Source organism: Epinephelus moara, chromosome 9 (assembly GCF_006386435.1).
Source record: "Epinephelus moara isolate mb chromosome 9, YSFRI_EMoa_1.0, whole genome shotgun sequence".
NCBI lineage: Eukaryota > Metazoa > Chordata > Actinopteri > Perciformes > Serranidae > Epinephelus > Epinephelus moara.
In genome coordinates, this window is record NC_065514.1 from 36,923,175 (window position 1) to 36,942,319 (window position 19,145).

The 19,145-nt window shown below is 42.1% G+C and overlaps 1 protein-coding gene and 1 long non-coding RNA gene across 2 annotated transcripts in view; one reads left to right on the forward strand and one right to left on the reverse strand.

The window, feature by feature from the left end:
• Positions 1–8,494, forward strand: part of LOC126395323 (LIM homeobox transcription factor 1-beta-like) — a 202,106-nt gene extending 193,612 nt beyond the window's left edge. Inside the window, exons 7-8 of the mRNA XM_050052715.1 lie at positions 5,520–5,687; positions 7,384–8,494. Of these exons, the coding sequence (XP_049908672.1) occupies positions 5,520–5,687; positions 7,384–7,598 (383 nt within the window). The 3' untranslated portion in view covers positions 7,599–8,494. The remainder of the gene's footprint in view (positions 1–5,519; positions 5,688–7,383) is intronic.
• Positions 3,891–10,831, reverse strand: LOC126395347 (uncharacterized). Its single transcript, XR_007570435.1, has 4 exons — positions 10,768–10,831; positions 9,956–10,066; positions 4,823–4,900; positions 3,891–4,725 (listed from the first exon to the last, which is right to left on the reverse strand). It is a non-coding gene; the product is annotated as an uncharacterized LOC126395347 (long non-coding RNA).
• Positions 10,832–19,145: the final 8,314 nt, after the last annotated feature.

The window sequence follows — 19,145 nt, forward strand, 5'->3', positions numbered from 1 at the left end:
GTTGAGCCTCATGACTCAACATATAACCCTGGCAAGTCTGTTATTACAGAGAGATGTGAGATTTCATAAGTTTCAAATTTTGTGTACATGTTACTATGAGCTATTAGTAGAGTCTTTAAAAAAATAGCAAGAAAAAGTTAAGCAAAATGTATTCTATTTTGTATTTTGGATATTATTGGTGTTGCAGATAAAACGCTGCTGTGTATATACACTGCTCAAAAAATAAAGGGAACACATAATCATCACAGTCAGTACGTTTACATGGACAGTTTAATTCCACTTCAATTCGGAATGAAAGGCCATTCCGATTAAAAGTGGCCATGTAAACGGTCATTCCGATTGAAAAATGGTCATTCTGATTGAAAATTAAATCCGATTAAAGGGGGTGGTTTATTCCTTTTTTCATTCCGAATGAAAGAATTTTGTGTGCATGTAAACGTTCATTCCTCTTTAAGTTCATTCCGGTCTTTCTGTGCATGCTCGTTTCCTTGCCCTTCTGGCGCGATGACATATATAGCGTGCATAGAAACGGGCTGAGATAGAGCAGTCGGACTCGTTGCACTCACCGGTTTCCATACGCCTAAGCACGGTCTTCTATCTCCCTTCTTCAACCTTCTACCTCTCTTCTCCTCCTTAACAGATGAAGCATTAGCAGAACAAGGTTGTTGTTGTACTGCTGCTTCAAGAATATAAGCAAAACAAGCCCGAAAAAGGCACTAAGAACGGCGTCGTCAAGCATCTTGTTATCCGGAGCGAGGACTACAGTGTTTTCTTCCGGTAAACGTAAACACGTAACATCCGCCCCGCCCCCTATCCATTCAGAAACCTTCCCTGCCCCAAACCTTGCGCAGACCCGAAAAAAGGCGATTAAACTGATCTCCCATGTAAACCCTCATTCAGAATGAATATTTCTCATGTAAACTACCTGGAAAAACTTTAATTCCGAATGATTTAATTCAGATTTATTTCATTCTGAATGAGAAGCCATCATGTAACCGTACCCAGTGTAACTCAAAGTCAATCAAACTCCTGGGATATCAACCTGTCCAGTTAGGAAGCAATACTGATCGTGAATCAATTTCACCTGCTGTGCAAATTGGACAGACAATAGGTGGAAAGGAGAGGCAATTACCAAGACAACCCCTATTTAGGAATGGTTTTGCAGGTGGTGGCCACAGACCATTTCCCTCTCTGTATCCTTTCTGGTTGATTCTTGGCTAGTTGCATTTTTCCAGTGCCCTCACCACTAGTGGTATCATGAGGTGGTATCTGCAGCCCACAGAAGTTACTCAGGTAGTGCAGCTACTCCAGGATGGCACATCCATACTCGCAGTGGCCAGAAGGTTTGCTGTGTCTCCCAGCACACTGTCAAGAGCATGGAGGAGATACCAGGAGACAGGCCAGTACACCACGAGAGGTGGAGGGGGCCGAAGGAGGGCAACAACCCAGCAGCAGGACCGCTATCTGCTCCTTTGCGCAAGGAGGAACAGGAGGAGCACTGCCAGAGCCCCCCAAAATGACCTCTAGCAGGCCCCTCGTGTGCATGTTTCTGCCCAAACTGTCAGAAACAGACTCCATGAGGGTGGCATGAGGGCCCGACGTCCACAAGTGGGGCCTGTGCTCACACGCCGGCACGGTGCAGCCCGACTGACATTTGCAAGAGAGCACCAAAATTGGCAGATTCGCCACTGGCGCCCTGTTCTCTTCACAGATAAGAGCAGGTTCACACTGAGCACATGTGACAGACGTGACAGAGTCTGGAGACGCCATGGAGAATGTTCTGCTGTTTGCAACATCCTCCAGCATGACCAGTTTGGTGGTGGGTCAGTGATGGTCTGGGGAGGCATATCCTTGGAGGGCCGCACAGACCTCCACATGCTAGCCAGAGGTACCCTGACTGCTGTTAGGTACTGGGATGAGATCCTCAGACACATTGTCAGACCATATGCAGGTGCAGTGGGCCCTGGGTTCCTTCTGATGCATGACAATGTTCCGGCTTCATGTGGCTGGAGTGTGTCAGCAGTTCCTGGATGACGAAGGCATTGATGTTATTGACTCGCCCGCCCGTTCCCCAGCCCTTAATCCAATCAAGCACCTTTGGAACATCATTTATCGTAGCATCCACCATCGCCACATCGCACCACAGACTGTCCAGGAGCTGACTGATGCCCTGATCCAGGTCTGGGAGGAGATCCCCCAGGAGACCATCCGTCGTCTCATCAGGAGCATTCCCAGACATTGTAGGGAATGTATACAGGCATGTGGAGGCCATACACACTACTGAGCCACATTATGAGTTGTTCTGAGGAAATTCACAGAAGTTGGATCAGCCTGTGATCTGATTTTTCCACTTTGATTTTGGGTATGACTGTGAAACCAGTATTAAATGAGTTAATGATTTTGGTTTCCATGGATTGTTCTTAAATTATTTTGTTGTCAACGAATTACACTATGTAATCAATAAAGATTTTCATCTGGAATATTTAATTCGAGATCTGGGATGTGTGATTTAAGTGTTCCCTTTATTTTTTTGAGCAGTGTATTTATGCATCTATTTCTTGTATATTATTTACAAAGATTTTGTTGTTTTCATTTTTTACATTTGCTAACAATAAAGTTCTTTTGGGAAAGTACTTCAGTCATATCTTTATTAGTGGGCCCTTTGGTATAATGGACCTTAGTGTTCAGAATTGAGTTTACATAGTTGTATCTCATTACATGTCATGAAAAGTCACTCTTCTACAGTTCCATGCCTCAAGGGTCCATTGTCATACCTGTAAATATTGTGATTGTTCTGCAGGGTGTATGGATTCAAGCATTTAGGCTGTAGGCCTGGATGGTGTATCATACATGTAGGATGAACTTGACCCTGATTTATTCCCCCAAAACCTAATAAGTAAAAAATAGACAAGGCATACTGTGTTATAAGTAAGCAAATAAAGACTCAGGAGACATCACTGCGTAGAAAAAATATTGATCCAGGAAGCAATATGTGTTTAAAACCTGTGTGGTTTTAACGGGGAATGTTTTAGTAGCCAAATTTATAATAACTTTATTATTACCCAACACATTAGTCTAATCTTACATAAGCCTGCTTAGATAAAAAAGGAGTTATGCTTTACACCAATGTATACAACAAGTGAGTGCTAATGTTGGTTGTTCCACGTAATGTAGTAATTGATTATATTGTTTTTGTACTTACTTGCAACAGTCGTTTACAACTTCAGTCAGTCAACCAACATGTGATGTAACAAAGCTGAAATACAAGATGCCTACAAAATAAAAACTTGCCACTGTGAAACACCCTGCTCCAGACTGGTTCAGGTCTATCGACTTGTGTTTCTTCACTTTCAAGGGCTGTCCACACCAACATGGGTATTTATAAAAACGTGACTCTTTGCTCACGGTTTGGCCTTTCATCCACACGTAACCGCAGTTTTGGGCCCCTGTAACCGGAGTTATTTGTAACCGGAATCCAGGGTGAACTTTTTGGAAAAGTCCGGTGTCAGCAGTCATGTGTGGACAGGATAACCGCAGTTATTTTGTCTTGTCTCCGTTGTATGACGTCACAGTGTGCGACGTAAACAGAAAACAGCTGTGTTATTACCCGATCCAGTGTGTGCGAGAGACGATTTGAGGATGGACCTAAACAAAATACTGTTGCTATTTAGCAGCATATCAGCACTTTGTGGCTGTATCATACAACTCAACCACATCCAGCAACAGAGGCGCAAGAGTGTGCTATTCCGGTAATGACGTTTTACTGCCTTCTGATTGGCTACAATGGCCTTACAGTTAGGAGTTATATCACCACCTACTGCTTTGGCATGTGTATTACATTGCTTGATAGTGGAATTTGCAGTGTCATGTGGACGGAGGTATTTTTATTACACCGCTCGTATGGACGCAGATTTTTTAAAAACTGGAGGCCAAAAAAGTTCGGTTTTAAAAATACCCGTGCTCGTGTGGACTAGGCCTCAGAGTCCGACTCTGACTTTAAGCTTCTCATGCAGCCTCAGGAGGTGATATTCAGGTAAGGTAAGGGGCGTGACATTTCCGATACACGCTCTACGTGTTGCACCAAGCACAACAGACTGAGCAAGCTGACCAAGCAGAATGGAATGCTGGGGAAGTGGGATATAAGCCCAAACAGATTGTTTCAGACAGAGGTGCTGCAGAAGTGGACAGTGTAAAAAAAAAAAGTTTTTTGAACATTAAAGCACCTAATTCTGTTCCACTAGACCTAAACATTACAAATATGACCCCGAAAATGAGCATTACAGGACGTCTTTAGGACCGCAAGCCAACCCCCAAATGCTAAAGTGGGATTAGTAACAGTGATGTTTTTATTCATATTCAAATTGCCATCCACTACTTCTCCCTGAAAGAATTAATCACGTTACAAAGTGTGACAAGAGGGTGAGGACTGGGACCATTTCAGATGGTCCTCTTTACCAATTTGACACAAACAGGACAGCAGAGACAATGTTTTCAAGTAATAACAATAAGGTTTATTAAATATATGAACTAAAAACAAGATGTTAAAAACATTTGTTGGCAACCATAAAAACTTATTTGACAGTCCTAGGAGAAGCTAAAACCTGAACATACAAAAAAAAAAAAAATTTTTTTTAAATGTGCCAGCGCAAGTTAAGAGCTATTAGTCATGGGAGAAGGTTGCTGTCCACCAAGCCGCGGGGAATTTTAGGGAAGACCCACTCAAGCCTATGCAAAAAAAAAAAAAAAATGCGAGTGAGGTTACATAGTGACAACAAAACTAAAGATAAAGAACAAGCTGAAAAAACAGCAAACAACACTCAACCCTGCAAAAGGAGTGGATGCTTGGGGAGCTAGGCCCCGGCTTGGACAGGCCCCAACCCTTCCTCAGTCAGGGCTCAGCCTAAAAGCAAAGACAAAGAAAACACATTAAAATGGGCAGGTGGGAGATAAGGTTTCCTTTAGTTTACAAACTATCACATCAATTAAGTACATTTAAAAAAAAAAGGCAGGACCAGGCATTCACCTCTTAAGAGAGACATCAAACCCAGGGAGTGTCCTGGCCGTCAGGTGAAAATCTGGCCTACAACACTGAAACATCAATAAAGTCTAGAAGCCACATGCAGGACACCAAAACATACAAATCAAAGAAACAAAGGACACAACTTGAGTGTACATGGCAACATAACTCACCACAGGGATGAGGAGCAGTGTCTTTGCAGCCTGAGAATTTGCTTGGTGTATATATAGAGTAGCATGAATGAGCTACACCTGGAGCCCATTCAAACCTAATCAGGGTCTCTTGAGGTGGACTGACCTTTAATGTGCCCAGCCAACCCTACTACAAAGTAATGCATTACTACCCAACACTGTTGGACAAGAGGTGAGGATAAAAAATGATCTACACACAGTAAGTGAAAGTGGCTGAAGGTGATATACCCTTATTACAAGTACAAAAAGACCAGATCACTTCAGCTGAAAGTTGTAATCCTGCTTGCACTCTTTGCCACTGACTGTTACAGAGATGATATCAGGTTGTATGGAGGGTCTGCTCAGCTCCTGCCCAGGGCATTTACCTCCAAACCAACAGCAGCACTTGGTGACCATGGAACACAAGGGCTACAATACTGACCCCTTCCAGCAGGGCCTCACCCCACCACAGATGCCTGGTGACCACATGAACCCCTACGGTGAGCATCACATTCTATAATGACTGTAACTGTGGATGAGTGTGAGTGTGCTGTGGTCTCTTTGTAAGTGTTTTCTGTATTCTCCTTGTTTCCTCTAGTAACAATGTAATATGGACAATGTTGTCCATAGTGTTATCCAACTGGAAAACTGCTCAAAGTGTTTCCTCCCTGCCACCCAATCCACGCTGGGATAGGTTACAGCCCTCCACCACAGTAGGCACATGGAACAAGTTAGCCCTCAGGGCTTTCTGAAGCTTTCAAGAAGCCCTTCCTGGTACAAATGTATTGATTTTAACCCAAACCACAATCTTTTTCCTAACCCTAACCACAAAAAAGGCTTACTGACAGGCAGCCCTGAGGGCAAACTTCTGCCAACAGCCCACAGCAGAGGAATATAGCAGCATTTACTTTCAAGGCATCAGTTCCATGACTCTCACTGAAGTAGAAATTGTGTATTGCAGAGATGTGAAATGTGTCGATTGAAGATACTATCAAGTTGCATTGTGGGAAATGTAGGATCCAGGGTTTTGGGACCTTGACTAATACCAGGGTTTGGTCCCTGGTATTAGTCAAGGTCAAAGTCAGGATATCTCAGCCTCTGTTCCTTACATTCTTTTAAATCTGTCTCTTAAACTGTATGGAGGTACAATACTAAATCACTACCATCACTGATGCTCTGAAACTTAACTAGGCAATATTTGGTGCAATAATAAATTTAGCAAATTTAACTTACATAACAGATGGGGCTAACAAACAAACTAACCAATGTAAGTGTTGATGTAATGACACTCTTTCTGTATTCTTAACCTCACCATGATGGTACCTATCAATGCTCAGCTCACTCTCACTTTATTGGCAGTGATGGGAATTTACCAATAAGATGTGATGGCTGATTAAAAATGGATGACCAGGGGCATCAGTGGCTTAGTGGAGAGAGCAGGCGCCACATGTACAAGGCTGTTGCCGCAGTGGCCTGGGTTGGACTCCAGCCAGTGGCCCCTTGCTGCATGTCATTCCCTCTCCCTCTCTCTCCCCCCCTTCACGCTCAGCTGTCCTGTCAAATAAAGGCAAAAATGTCCCCCCAAAAAATGGATGACCAATAAAGTCGTCATCATTTAGACTCTGTGAGCCAAATAACCCCGCAGCGACACCCAGGAGAGCTGTACCACACATCCCTGCAATTTTCTGAATGGGGAAAAAAAAAAAAAGCTTCTCCAGCTGCTCTCCACATGCTGTCCTAAGCCCCACCTACTGATTGCACCAGCCATATGGCTGCAGCCAAGATTGAATATCTGTATGTACTGTAGGCTGCTGGCCGCTGTATAATGCTGGGGTCTGTCTTGTCCTTAAAATCCCAATGGTCAGTCCAGGTTTGGTGTAGGCAGATGTTGCCAAAGCTGAAACAGCAACTTTTTCTGTGGTATTCTCCATCAGTGAATCACACTTTCACCAAAGGGGCATGCATGTGCATTTCCATTTGTAGAGCAGCTAATGGAAATACCCTCTCCCTGAAATAACCTGTGATTGGCTTGGGTACAGTTGTTGGCACACTTAAGTATATAAATAAAAAAAGAATTGAACAGAACAATGTGGAGCATAAGGCAGCATGCGTGCATATAAAGCCCATGGGGTGAGGTGTTTCTACTCTCTGGTTGGTTAAATTGTGACTTCCCCATGTCTTCTCTGCTCTTCCCAGGCACTGACTCCATCTTCCACGACATTGACAGAGACACCTCTCTGACAAGTCTCAGTGACTGCTTCATGAACACTCCAGATGTAGGCAACCTGAAGGCTCAGGCGGGGAACCCTATTGACTGCCTGTACTCCATGCAGACCTCCTACTTTGCCTCTACAGACACCATCACCACTGTTGGTACCACCCAACCCACCACACCACATCCCAGGTCATGAACAGTGAGTGCATAACAGTGCACACACAAGACACATATGTTACAGAATTGTCCTGCAAGACATGAATCAATAAGCAGGTAAATGTGACCGCAGGACAGAATCCACCAAATTGCCTGACTGACCTCCACCAGCCAAAGAAAAGAGAAAACTTGAAAGTCAAACTGTACATGCCACCTGCCGTCTGAATGGAGGTTTGAAGCAGTACATTTGCCTTTTCAACTGGGTTCATTTTGTTGGCAAGATAGCCAACACTTTTACACAGACATCACAATGGAAGTGTTTAGTGGTATGAAAAGTTGAACTTAAGTTTAAGCCAGAGATCTGTTGGAAATGTAGTCAGAATCAGTTAGTCAGTTTAATAGGTGCATTAAAAATGATCTACCAAGCTTTCCTGCTGTAATGAAAAGACGGTCTGTCAGCCAGCTGACTAATACCTGTTACTGTATGTATATAATATCCAGAATGTTAAGATGGACAACAAATTATTTATTTCTCACCAATGTGCTGGTAAACAATGAATCAAAAAATATATTTACTTGTAAAAAGACAATATAAATCCATTGTAAACATCCAGATTCAGTGATTATTTTATTATGCTATTTATCATACAATTTGTGTTGTTTAATGTAAGTTGATTTTGCTTTGCTATTTATTTTCACATTGAGATCATCTAGACATTGTCAAGAGTGCATTTTAAGTTTGCTTACTTACTGAACATATTGGTACTTTAAATAAAAAGTGCAATTTCTTGAATTTTCATTTTCTTTTGCATTAGAAACAATCAACAGATAATGGCAGCAAAATTCAACTTATCTGATATATGTACATACAGGACATTTAAATCACAAATATTCTATATTCCAACTCTGGCCAACAAGCTATGAATACCAAGACTCATAAACCACACCAGCAGCTCTGTGAGGCTGGACTTTGGCACAATAGTGCTTTGAGCTAATCTCTTTAAACAGATATCTGCATATGTATGCAGAATCTGGAGGCAACAGGACAAGATTGTGGTATCCAAAGTGTTCTGGTTAATGATTGTAGTCCATTTGTAGTGCGAGTCAGGGGTGGACTGGGACCAAAATTTGGCCCTGGCAATTCGGCCCAGACCAGCACACCACAATCAATCACACAAATATAAGTCATATGTATATATATGATACAAAAACATTTGAGGGGACACATATTAAAGACGGGTTCTGGGGCTTTTTTACTTACATGTAACTACAAATTAATTTTCCTGCTATAGCTGTAACTTATGTCCCCTCATGCTACCTGCTACAAGGACACTAGTGGAACACAAAACTAGAGAAGAATCAGTCAGGAAGTGTAAGGAGAGAGCAACTGTTGGTGACCACCACATGCAAAGCCACTGCCTTTTGCGGGATTGTCTTGCTTTTGCCTCTCCATTGCACCTGATGTTGTGATAGATGGATTTCATGTAAAAGCTGATCATAGATATAAATTCAATAGGCAATGTAAAGCCATTAAAAACAGTCACAGGGACAAGGGAAATTCATTTATAAATAGGTCAGGGTTGCCAACTTTTCAAAAACCTTGGAGTGAGATTCAGTGGGGCACCACAATTTCATTGTTTAAGCCGACATGTAAAATTTTTGTTTGTCAACTGATTTGTCAACCGCATCCTAACGGATTTTTGGGGCGCCTGCTGGAGATGGATAGGGCCTAAAAACGTACATACAAATACCATACAGAGAGAGACAATGGTGGTATAGTGGGGGTCTGGGGGTCCTCCCCCAGAAAATTTTGGATGTGGTAGATGTGATTTCCTGCATTCTGGTGGGTTTAGGGGTAGCATTGGAGATGGGCAATACCTACATACAGTCAAAGCCACCATGACTTGCAGGGCCTTCACAAGCAAGGGCGTAGTTTTGATTTTCACATTGGTAGGGACATAAAAGTGCTCCATGGCGGCAACCTGTACATTGATGATTTTTTAATGCAATTTCACGTCATCTGAAACTGATCACTGCTTTATAATGCATATTTAGATATCTACACTAAATACAACAATGTCTTGGTTAATGTATTCTCTAATGTTATCAGTTACATGAATATACACTGATAACTTCACCACATCTGTCCGTATGTGCTTCCCAGGGTAAACTATAATAATAATAATAATAATAATAATAATAATAATAACAGTATACTCCGAAGGGGCTTAACTTCAGTACCAGCCTGCGGTCTGCAGTTGGGTTGGTAATAGTGATCCGAATTGATATTGATATCGGGTAAAAACATATATTATGCATGAATCAACATTTTTACTTACCCCTAGTCACAATGCTGAATCTCACTATCAACATATATCCTTCACGATTCAATCTCACCTGTGAGGCTTCTGTCTCTCCTCTATCTCCTCCTGTCTCTCTTCCATTTCTTTCTGTCTCTCTTCCTGCCTCTCCTCCTCCATCTCCTCCAGTCTCTCTCCTACTTGTCATCTGACAAAAAATATATTGATGCAAGACATGTGAACAGTGGGACAATTTGAGATGCAACAGTCATAGATTTTGATTGTTGTAGCCTGAGGAAAACATAATGTATGTTTTACAATTGTGTAATTCATTAAACAACATCTGAATGTATATAGGTTAATGAACAGCCATAATGTCAACACAAGTTAGTCAGCTTCATCACGTTAAACATAAATAAAATAAATCAACAAAAATGTAAATGCTCCAAAATCATTATAATACAACTGTGTGCAAAATGTTGCACTTACACCCAATATCTATTACATAAATATGACTCAACTTTGGTGTTTTTACTGGGAGCAGCTGATCTCTATTCTCCTAAGTCTCTCCTTCACACACCATGGATGCTGAAGACTGTCACTGAAGGAGTTATTATTTATAGTATTTACACGTTATTTATTCAGACTGTTTCTATCATGTCATCTTACTACAAACATTAATTTGAACTGTGTCATCACTACATGACATCTATGATTGCTGATGGAGCATGTGAAGTGGCATATAATATTGATCTAATAGTTGCCAAAATTAGCTCAGCGAGTATTAGTTCGTTAGCATCTCATTATCTAGCAAAGAGTTGCCAAGGAACAACATTCAGTTAGCCTGACATCAACAGTGTGGGCAGAAAATACGATTTTTTAGCTTATTTACTGAACCAACCGACTCACCGTTCACACTCAGCGCTCCGGTGTGGAGCGCTAACGGTGACGCGCGTGTATGTCTCGTTCCCTTACAAACTGCCGTGAACTGTATGGTGACGCACACCCACAAAGTCAGTGGAGAGAGCGGTGCTGGGGAGGACCAATCACACGTTACCAAAATAACGGTAGAGCCAATCGATGAGCAATACGAGGTTAGATGCGGGATGTATGGTAGACACCAACAATTGTTAAAGCTATAGTGCGTAACTTCTGTCGCCTCCCAGCAGATAATGCGTTATTACAACTAATAAGCCGGCGGCACTTCCATGTACACAGAGTAACACTCGCCACACACCGTGTACACAGAGTAACACTGGCCAGTTGCCACACACCGTGTACACAGAGTAACACTCGCTTCACACTGTGTACACAATGCTACACAACATGGCGAACACCAGGATGCTAACATTACATTACATTCATAGCACTATTTCCAAGAAAATAATAAAGTACTAGGTCCAGTACATGTAGCAGCAACTCATACTACTCATAATATAATTATAAACCAAGTCACTTACTTATCCAACAGCAGCAAGGCAACATCCGTGTCTGCCCTCAGCCCAATTTCTTCCTTCAGGGCTCTCCACCGAGGAAAAGCGACGCCAATACAAATCCTTGTTTGCCTTCTCTGTCGGTCACTTTCCTTCTTTTGCTAATAGACCTTCAGCCGAACGTCCAGGCTTTTTCTTTGTGGTAGGATCCACTTCTGAACCGTGTCTCGGCCGCTTCTCCGCCATGTTGCTTTCACTTTCTATCTGTGCTCTACCTCTTGCTGTGACACTCTCTGCTCGTCCTCCCCCTCCCTTCTTGTTGTGAGGAAGCATTCTCGTCCTCCCCCTCCCTTCTTGTTGTGAGGAAGCATTTCCTGTGCGCCAGCATGGGAATGTCGCCGGTCTACATGCATACTAAAAATGATATATATTGAAAAATACTGCAAGATGTTAGAGGAGCCGATCGGCTTAATCAGCATTGTGTCATCTCCTCTAGTAGTGGCTTGGGTGAAACAGACATTTACGGACCTGTAGAAGTTACGCACTATAGCTTTAACCCTTTGTGTACCATATTGAGCGGACGCCGACAGCCAGTGTTTATATTGGTAGGGACAATACAGAAGGGGCTGAATATTGGTAGGGACGTTTCCCTACCGTCCCTACCCAATCCTACGCCTATATTCACAAGTGAACCTGCATTCAGCTCAGAGTGACTGAACTAGTTAAAACCAGAAACTAGAACTTGCCTATGTGGCATATAGCCTATTACTTTGTAGACACAAGACCCATTTTGGATTTAAAGCAAAATTTATGATTGAAATAGTTGAATATATTTTGATTAAGATCTAACTAAAATATTATTTTGGGAATAATAATATATTTTGTGTATTATTGTAGTCTAAAGAGCACTTCATGATGTATTTTTAGACTATGCAAGTCTAAGAGTGCCTAGACCTAGGCCATTTCATTTCATTTTTGACATTTACAAAGCTCTCCAAATGCCTTTTGACATAGCTGTGGAAATTAATCGCAAAGTCACTTTTATGCTATAGATATTTTCTCTGAGCCAGTTATAATCTCTCCTCACCTGTGAAGACCCTGCATGATCATCCTTGCTGGCCTCTGGTCCACTGTCTCCTCCCTGACCGTGCTCTTTCTATTGTGGCAATAAAGATTAAAAAAATATGTGCAAAGCAATAATGAGCACAAGTTCTTATTAAAGGGATAGTGCACCCAAAAATGAAAATTCAGCCATTATCTACTCACCCATATGCCGAGGGAGGCTCAGGTGAAGTTTTAGAGTCCTCACATCCCTTGCGGAGATCCAAGGGGAGAGGGAGTAGCAACACAACTCCACCTAATGCAGGCTGGGCGCCCCAGATTCAAATGTCCAAAAACACAGAATTGAAACCACAAAATAATTTCATACTGCTCGTCCGTAGTGATCCAAGTGTCCTGAAGCCCCGACATAAAACGTTGTTTGGGAAAACGTCATTCGAGCTCTGTTTTTAGCATCATTGTAGCCTGTAGCTCTAACTGCCTCTCTGTTCACTGAGCTCATGTGTGTGCGCTTGCATGAGACCGTGAGACATGGGCACCGCCTTCATGTGTGTTCACGTGCTGTTGCCGGTCTCATGTGCAAGCACCGTCAGCCTGCATTAGGTGGAGCTGTGTTGCTACCCCCTCTTCCCTGGGGTCTCCGCAAGGGATGTGAGGACTCTAAAACTTCACCTGAGCCTCCCTCGGCATATGGGTGAGTATATAATAGCTGAATTTTCATTTTTGGGTGCACAAGATTTGTTTGGAAGAAACTATGCAAGGTTTTTTGCTTCTTGCTGGCTGGTTTGCTGAACATAGTTAACACACAGCAGCACTGCCCAGTCTGTGCGATTGATTCAGATCACAACAGGACAGCGTAGTCGGCTGACTGTGAGACTAGAGCTGCCCAATCAAAGTGCAAATGTGGATTGTGCACCAATCAGAGAGTTCCACAGAAACATTTGGCTGCACTCCATTTCACTCAACCAGTACGCCGGTCAGGCGCAGTCTGCCCCTCTCCTCTCCTCTCCTCTCCTCTCCTCTCCTCTCCTCTCCCTGAAGTCTGGCTGCAAACTTCAACTCCGCCCACCCGGCGCGCCGGCTGTTTGAAATGAATTTAAAATACTCAGCTGCCAACCTTTTTTCCAGCGTTCTTCGCTGGCGTGAGAATTGGTTGGGCAGAGTGAGACTGTGAGATAGAAGGTGAATGCACGTGTCACACGCCAGATGCGTGAGAGTTGGCAACCCTGTGAATGTAAAATGTCGCACAGAAGTTTTCTGAAAGAGTTTAAAATGCTCAAGTCCTGTGAAAGAGGTTAAAATCTTTTAAGAAGTGTTACAAGAGTTAAAACTCGTCAAAAACAAAAGGTATGAACACACTTATCTACCAGATGAGCTGATCTGTGATCACCCTGTTAAGTATTTTGAGATGATGCCATGATTGATTAGTCATGCCTACAGAGGTTGGAAGGGGAAGCCCCGATGCATCATTCTCCATGAAGCTGCCAAAGAGGGAGCATCATGTACTAACACCCTTATTGATTTCTCGCCTTTTCAGGTAAAAAATGAGTATTGAGTGACTTTGTAATGTTTGCTATCTTGTTTTGTCAGTGTTCTGGTAACATACAGACTGAATATTGAGTGTTGTGGAAGTGTGCAAAACCATGTGTATCTTGTGTCTTGTGATTGTTTGCACGACAGTCGGTGTAAAGAGGACAAGCTGCATATTAACAAAATGGGAGGAATTTCCACACAAAATTCAGAGACTGTTTATGTTTTGTGCTATTGCTAATACTAACGCTACGCTAACCTGAGGTATAGCCTTGAGTCAGTCCATTACAAGTGAACAGACGTTTTCTAGGTAAAGTTTAACTCCCTCAGTTGAACGGTTTGAGAAGTGAACTGCTGCTTTCGACCTGAAGTCAGAGCAGATCCCCAAGAGAGAGCTTGGTGCAACCAGGACTTCACTCTGCTTTCTTGTGGAGACGCGGGAGGAGAAAAGACAATCGCCGGTGACTGTGGTGGGATGCCGACCTGCTGCTAAACCTGCGCCTGTGAAGTTGTGTGATTTTATTGTACTTACCTGTTAAGAGGGATTATTGCATTTGAGAGAGACATATAATGGCACATTTGGTTAAAGATCTTTATTAAAACTCTGACTTAAAAAGGTAATTTCATAATATGTAGGTTTAAAGGAGTTGCATGTGTGTACTTTAAAAAAGAGATCCAAGATCACTTTAAAACTGAGTTAATCAGGGTTAAGAAACATTAGATAAATACATTAAAAGAACCCAAAAGCTCTGCCCTTATTAATAAGATTACTGAGGGGAGCGCTACATATTGGCAGGGAACCAAGTGTTCAATAGGAACGACACATCCTATGTGCACTGTGATTGTGTTTAGCTCAGTAAGACACATGTACAGAGTATGAAGTTGCAAATGTTATGTGTGCAATTAATTATGTCAGTGTTATGTATGTGTTTTATAATTTCTGAAGTTACTGTGACAAGATAAAAGGAATATAACGGGCAGAAGAGACAAATTATTTCTGATGTTTACATGGTATTTTTTTTTATTTCAAATAAATGTAAGTTTGATAATTCAAGGTCATGTTTATTGGTTATTACAATTTAAGATACTTAATGCCATATTTGATTTCACCAGCTTAAGAAGAATTGTGAAATTACATACTTACCTGCTTACTTACCTTTAAAGGAAAAAAGGAAATTAGATTGGAAAGTTGACTGTAAAATGTTATGTTAGAGGATACATGTTATTATTGGAATGTTTTATGTTGAAAATAACTTTTTGTACCTCTGAAAATATTTTTCTGAAAAAAAATAAAATAAAATAAATGAATGAATACATATACATATATATATATATATATACATATATATATATGTGTGTATATATATATATATATATATATATATATATGTATATATACATACAATTCTTTATGAAGCTGCCAGAGAAAGAGCATCATGTTCAAGCACCTTTATTGATTTCTCCCTATTACAGGGCATTACATTGTCACTTTCATTTGCACCAAAGCAGGTCAAACTGATTCACAATCACTTGTGCTTCCTAAATAGACAGATCAATATCCCGGCAGTTTAACTGACTTGGTGTTATCCTGTGACAATATATAAAAACACTACTTTCAGGGAGAGACGACACTCTGAGCAGCCAGAAAGTTGCTAAAAGGGTGTGAAAAAGCATTTTTTTGACCTGCGATTTCTCCCTGCCTTTATTGTGTTTTTTATTATCCACTATGGCACACTTTTTGTTGCAGATGCTGTTTAATGAAGTCACTGAGTCAAAGGGGGGAGGGGATTAAAAATGTGATTGGGCCAATTAAGAAAATATATCAATGGGTCAGAGAGCATGTAATATTTGCCTATCAGACAATTGTATTGACCAATCACAACACATCAAAATAACACTGAAATCTTAGAACATCTTGGCTATTGTCTGATGACAATTTAGTTTTATATTAGCTTTTTAAAAAATGTATCTTAATTCATATACAGATATTTTTGTTTACAGAGATTAGCAGAAATGGCTGGTGCATGGAAGAGGACGTCTTGGCCCAAATATCTGCTGGCTACAATGGATCTCCCAGAATACTGGCCAATGCCCCTGGAAGCTTTTGGTCATCTGACTGGTAGCCAATATGTTACAGGATTGGCGATCCTAAAGCCGTGCTGCCAGTCTGCATAAAATAACAAACAAACAAACAAACAAACTCTTCAATTCAAATAAACACAAGAAGTTTGTGCTCTAGAGAAAGGATCAGCACTCAGTGAATAACCTCCTAAGCCCTATGATAAGCTATTATGGCAAGGCTTAACTATACAGACCAGTGAGCAGTGATAACTAACATGTCTTGGGGTCATCAGGTGGGAACCTCCTTTCACCAGTGTTTCGTCTAGTTGGTCCCACGACACTTCCAGGAGGCTAGACAGTGATCTCTGGTGTCCCAGAGACACTCCCCTAATGCCAGGTCTCACTGCTTCCCACACCAACCAAACAACCTCATTTTCCTTACTTACACATGGCTTTCTCAGCCCAAACAGCACTGCCACCTTCAACAAACCCAAGCTCCGTTTATGCGAGCTCCAGGTAGAGACAGTGCCGATACTATCTTTCCCAGTGCATTCACCATACTCTATTTCACATGCTACATAGCATAACTCCAATATAAGCTAGAGTTAAAGGAGATAGAGAGGATAAACTCACAGGCTTTCTCAGCCCAAACAACACTGCCACCTTCAACAAACCCAGGCTCCGTTTATGCGAGCTCCAGGTAGTGACAATGCTGATACTACCTTTCCTAGCACATTCACCATAGTCTATTTCACACGCTGCATAGAGTAACTCCAATTGTAAAGTTAGCTTGTCACAAGAACGATATACATGGCGACATAACCAGGTGTTGAAATGTTTAGCTGCAGGCATCGAAGGGAAATGAAGACAGGTGAATTCAGAAGGTGTTAAGGTTAGGAGTTTAGCAATTCAGTTTGTCCGTGAGGGGGAGGAATACAGAAGGGATAAATTAGTAAGGAGGCCAGGGTGTGGCAGCCTAGAATTGTGATTGGGAAATGCAAGTAGATTTAGGAGGAAAGCTTGTTGTTTCCCAGGAAATAGTTTGTACAAAGCAGAGGCCTGACAAAGTGTTGTGGTCAGTGAGTCAATGAATAGTTTATTTCATTGAGCTGACTGTTCTTTGGGAATACTTAGTGGAAGAAGCCTATGAAACGAAAAAGCTTAGATATGCAGACTCAGGAGCAGAAGCTGAGCAGCGAGGATGGAAAACTAGGATTTGTCCAGTGGAGGTGGGGTGTAGGGGATTCATAGCAAGATCAGCTGTCTCGCTCCTGGGGGAACTTGGAGTGCAGGGACAGAGATTGAGGAAGACAGTGAAGGAAATGTCAGATGAAGCAGTTAGAGCAAGCCAATGGATCTGGAAGAGAAGAAGTAATGTCAGTTGGGGGCCAGCAGGGGGAACTACTGAGCAGGGTACATAACTCCTTGAGATCAGGTGGAGAGATCCACTTCCTTTCAGGAGGAAATCCAGGAAGAGGAAGGTTATTTAAGTGTGGGAGTGGCCTATTTGAATCCCTTTTGTTTGAGACCATGCTCCTTTAACTTTAGCTTATATTGGAGTTATGCTATGTAGCGTGTGGAATAGAGTATGGTGAATGTGCTAGGAAAGGTAGTACTAGCACTGTCTCTACCTAGAGCTCGCATGTACGGAGCCTGGGTTTGGTTGAAGATGGCAGTGCTGTTTGGGCTGAGAAAGCCATGCGTAAGTAAGGAAAAGGAGGTTATTGGGTTGGTGCGGGGAACAGTGAGACCTGGCATTAGGGGAGTGTCTCGGGGATGCCAGAGATCACTGTCTAGCCTCCTGGAGATGTCATGGGACCAACTAGACGAAACACTGGTGAAAGGAGGTTCCCACCCGATGACCCCAAAGACATGTTAGTTATCACTACTGGTCTGTATAGTTAAGCCTTGCCATAATAGCTTATCATAGGGCTTAGGAGGTTATTCACTGAGTGCTGATCCTTTCTCTAGAGCACAAAGTTCTTGTGTTTATTTGAATGAATAAGCTAAATTTAAAGGAGATAGAGAAGTTAAACTCACAGGATCAGCAAACACACTCACCTTGCAGCATGGTCTCAAACAAAAGGGATTCAAATAGGCCACTCCCACACTTAAATAACCTTCCTCTTCCTGGATTTTCTCCTGAGAGGACTGATTGGTGGATCTCTCCACCTGATCTCAAGGAGTTACTCCCACATAGCAACAGCTCTGTCCTGACATTGGTACATTTAAATTCCTCTGTTAAACTAGATACTGGCAGCTGAAGTATCCTTTTTCCATACAATGCAACACTACTTAGGCACCTAGGAGCACCCAACCACTTCCTAATGTAGGAGCTAACTGACTTTTCAATTCTCTCCACAATGGATATTGGAATTTCATAAACTGACAATTAGCTCTTAGCCTAGCCTTAGCCCGTGTCCTGTCACAGCGTCTCCCAGTCAGGACTGCTCCAGGTGAAACCACGGTCATTTCAGGGCTAGCTCGATGTAGCAGGCCAAGCTTGCTACATATCCTGAGCTCTCTCGGTTGTAGCGTTAGATCTCTGTAGCGGTTTCTAATGTCTGTTAGAAACTCGCAACTGGGGGTTGTTACGCGAGCGGTTATGTCAGTTGGAGGCCTCCACGTGGGGAAGACAGGCAGGACAGGAGAAAAATCTACCAATCATTGCATTCGGTCCAAATGTAATGATTGGTTGTTTGGAAGTTTTTATTTCTGGTGGAATTCACTTACATTTTAGTGTGCCATCAGCTTATTAATAGCATTTTAACCTAAACAAAGAAAAGTGTAAAATTTCCAGAAAGGTAAGTGTTGCTTTAACTCCAGAGCGCTGTAATGTACAAAAGACCAAATTTATTGAAAAAAGATCAATCAATCAATCAATCAATCAATTTTATTTATAAAGCCCAATATCACAAATCACAATTTGCCTCACAGGGCTTTACAGCATACAACATCCCTCTGTTCTTAGGACCCTCACAGCGGGTAAGGAAAAACTCCCCAAAAAAAACCCTTTAACGGGGGAAAAAAACCGGTAGAAACCTCAGGGAGAGCAACTGAGGAGGGATCCCTCTTCCAGGATGGACAGACGTGCAATAGATGTTGTACAGAACAGATCAGCATAATAAATTAACAGTAATCCGTATGACACAATGAGACAGAAAGAGAGACAGAGAGAGAGAGAGAGAGAGAAAGAGAGAGAGA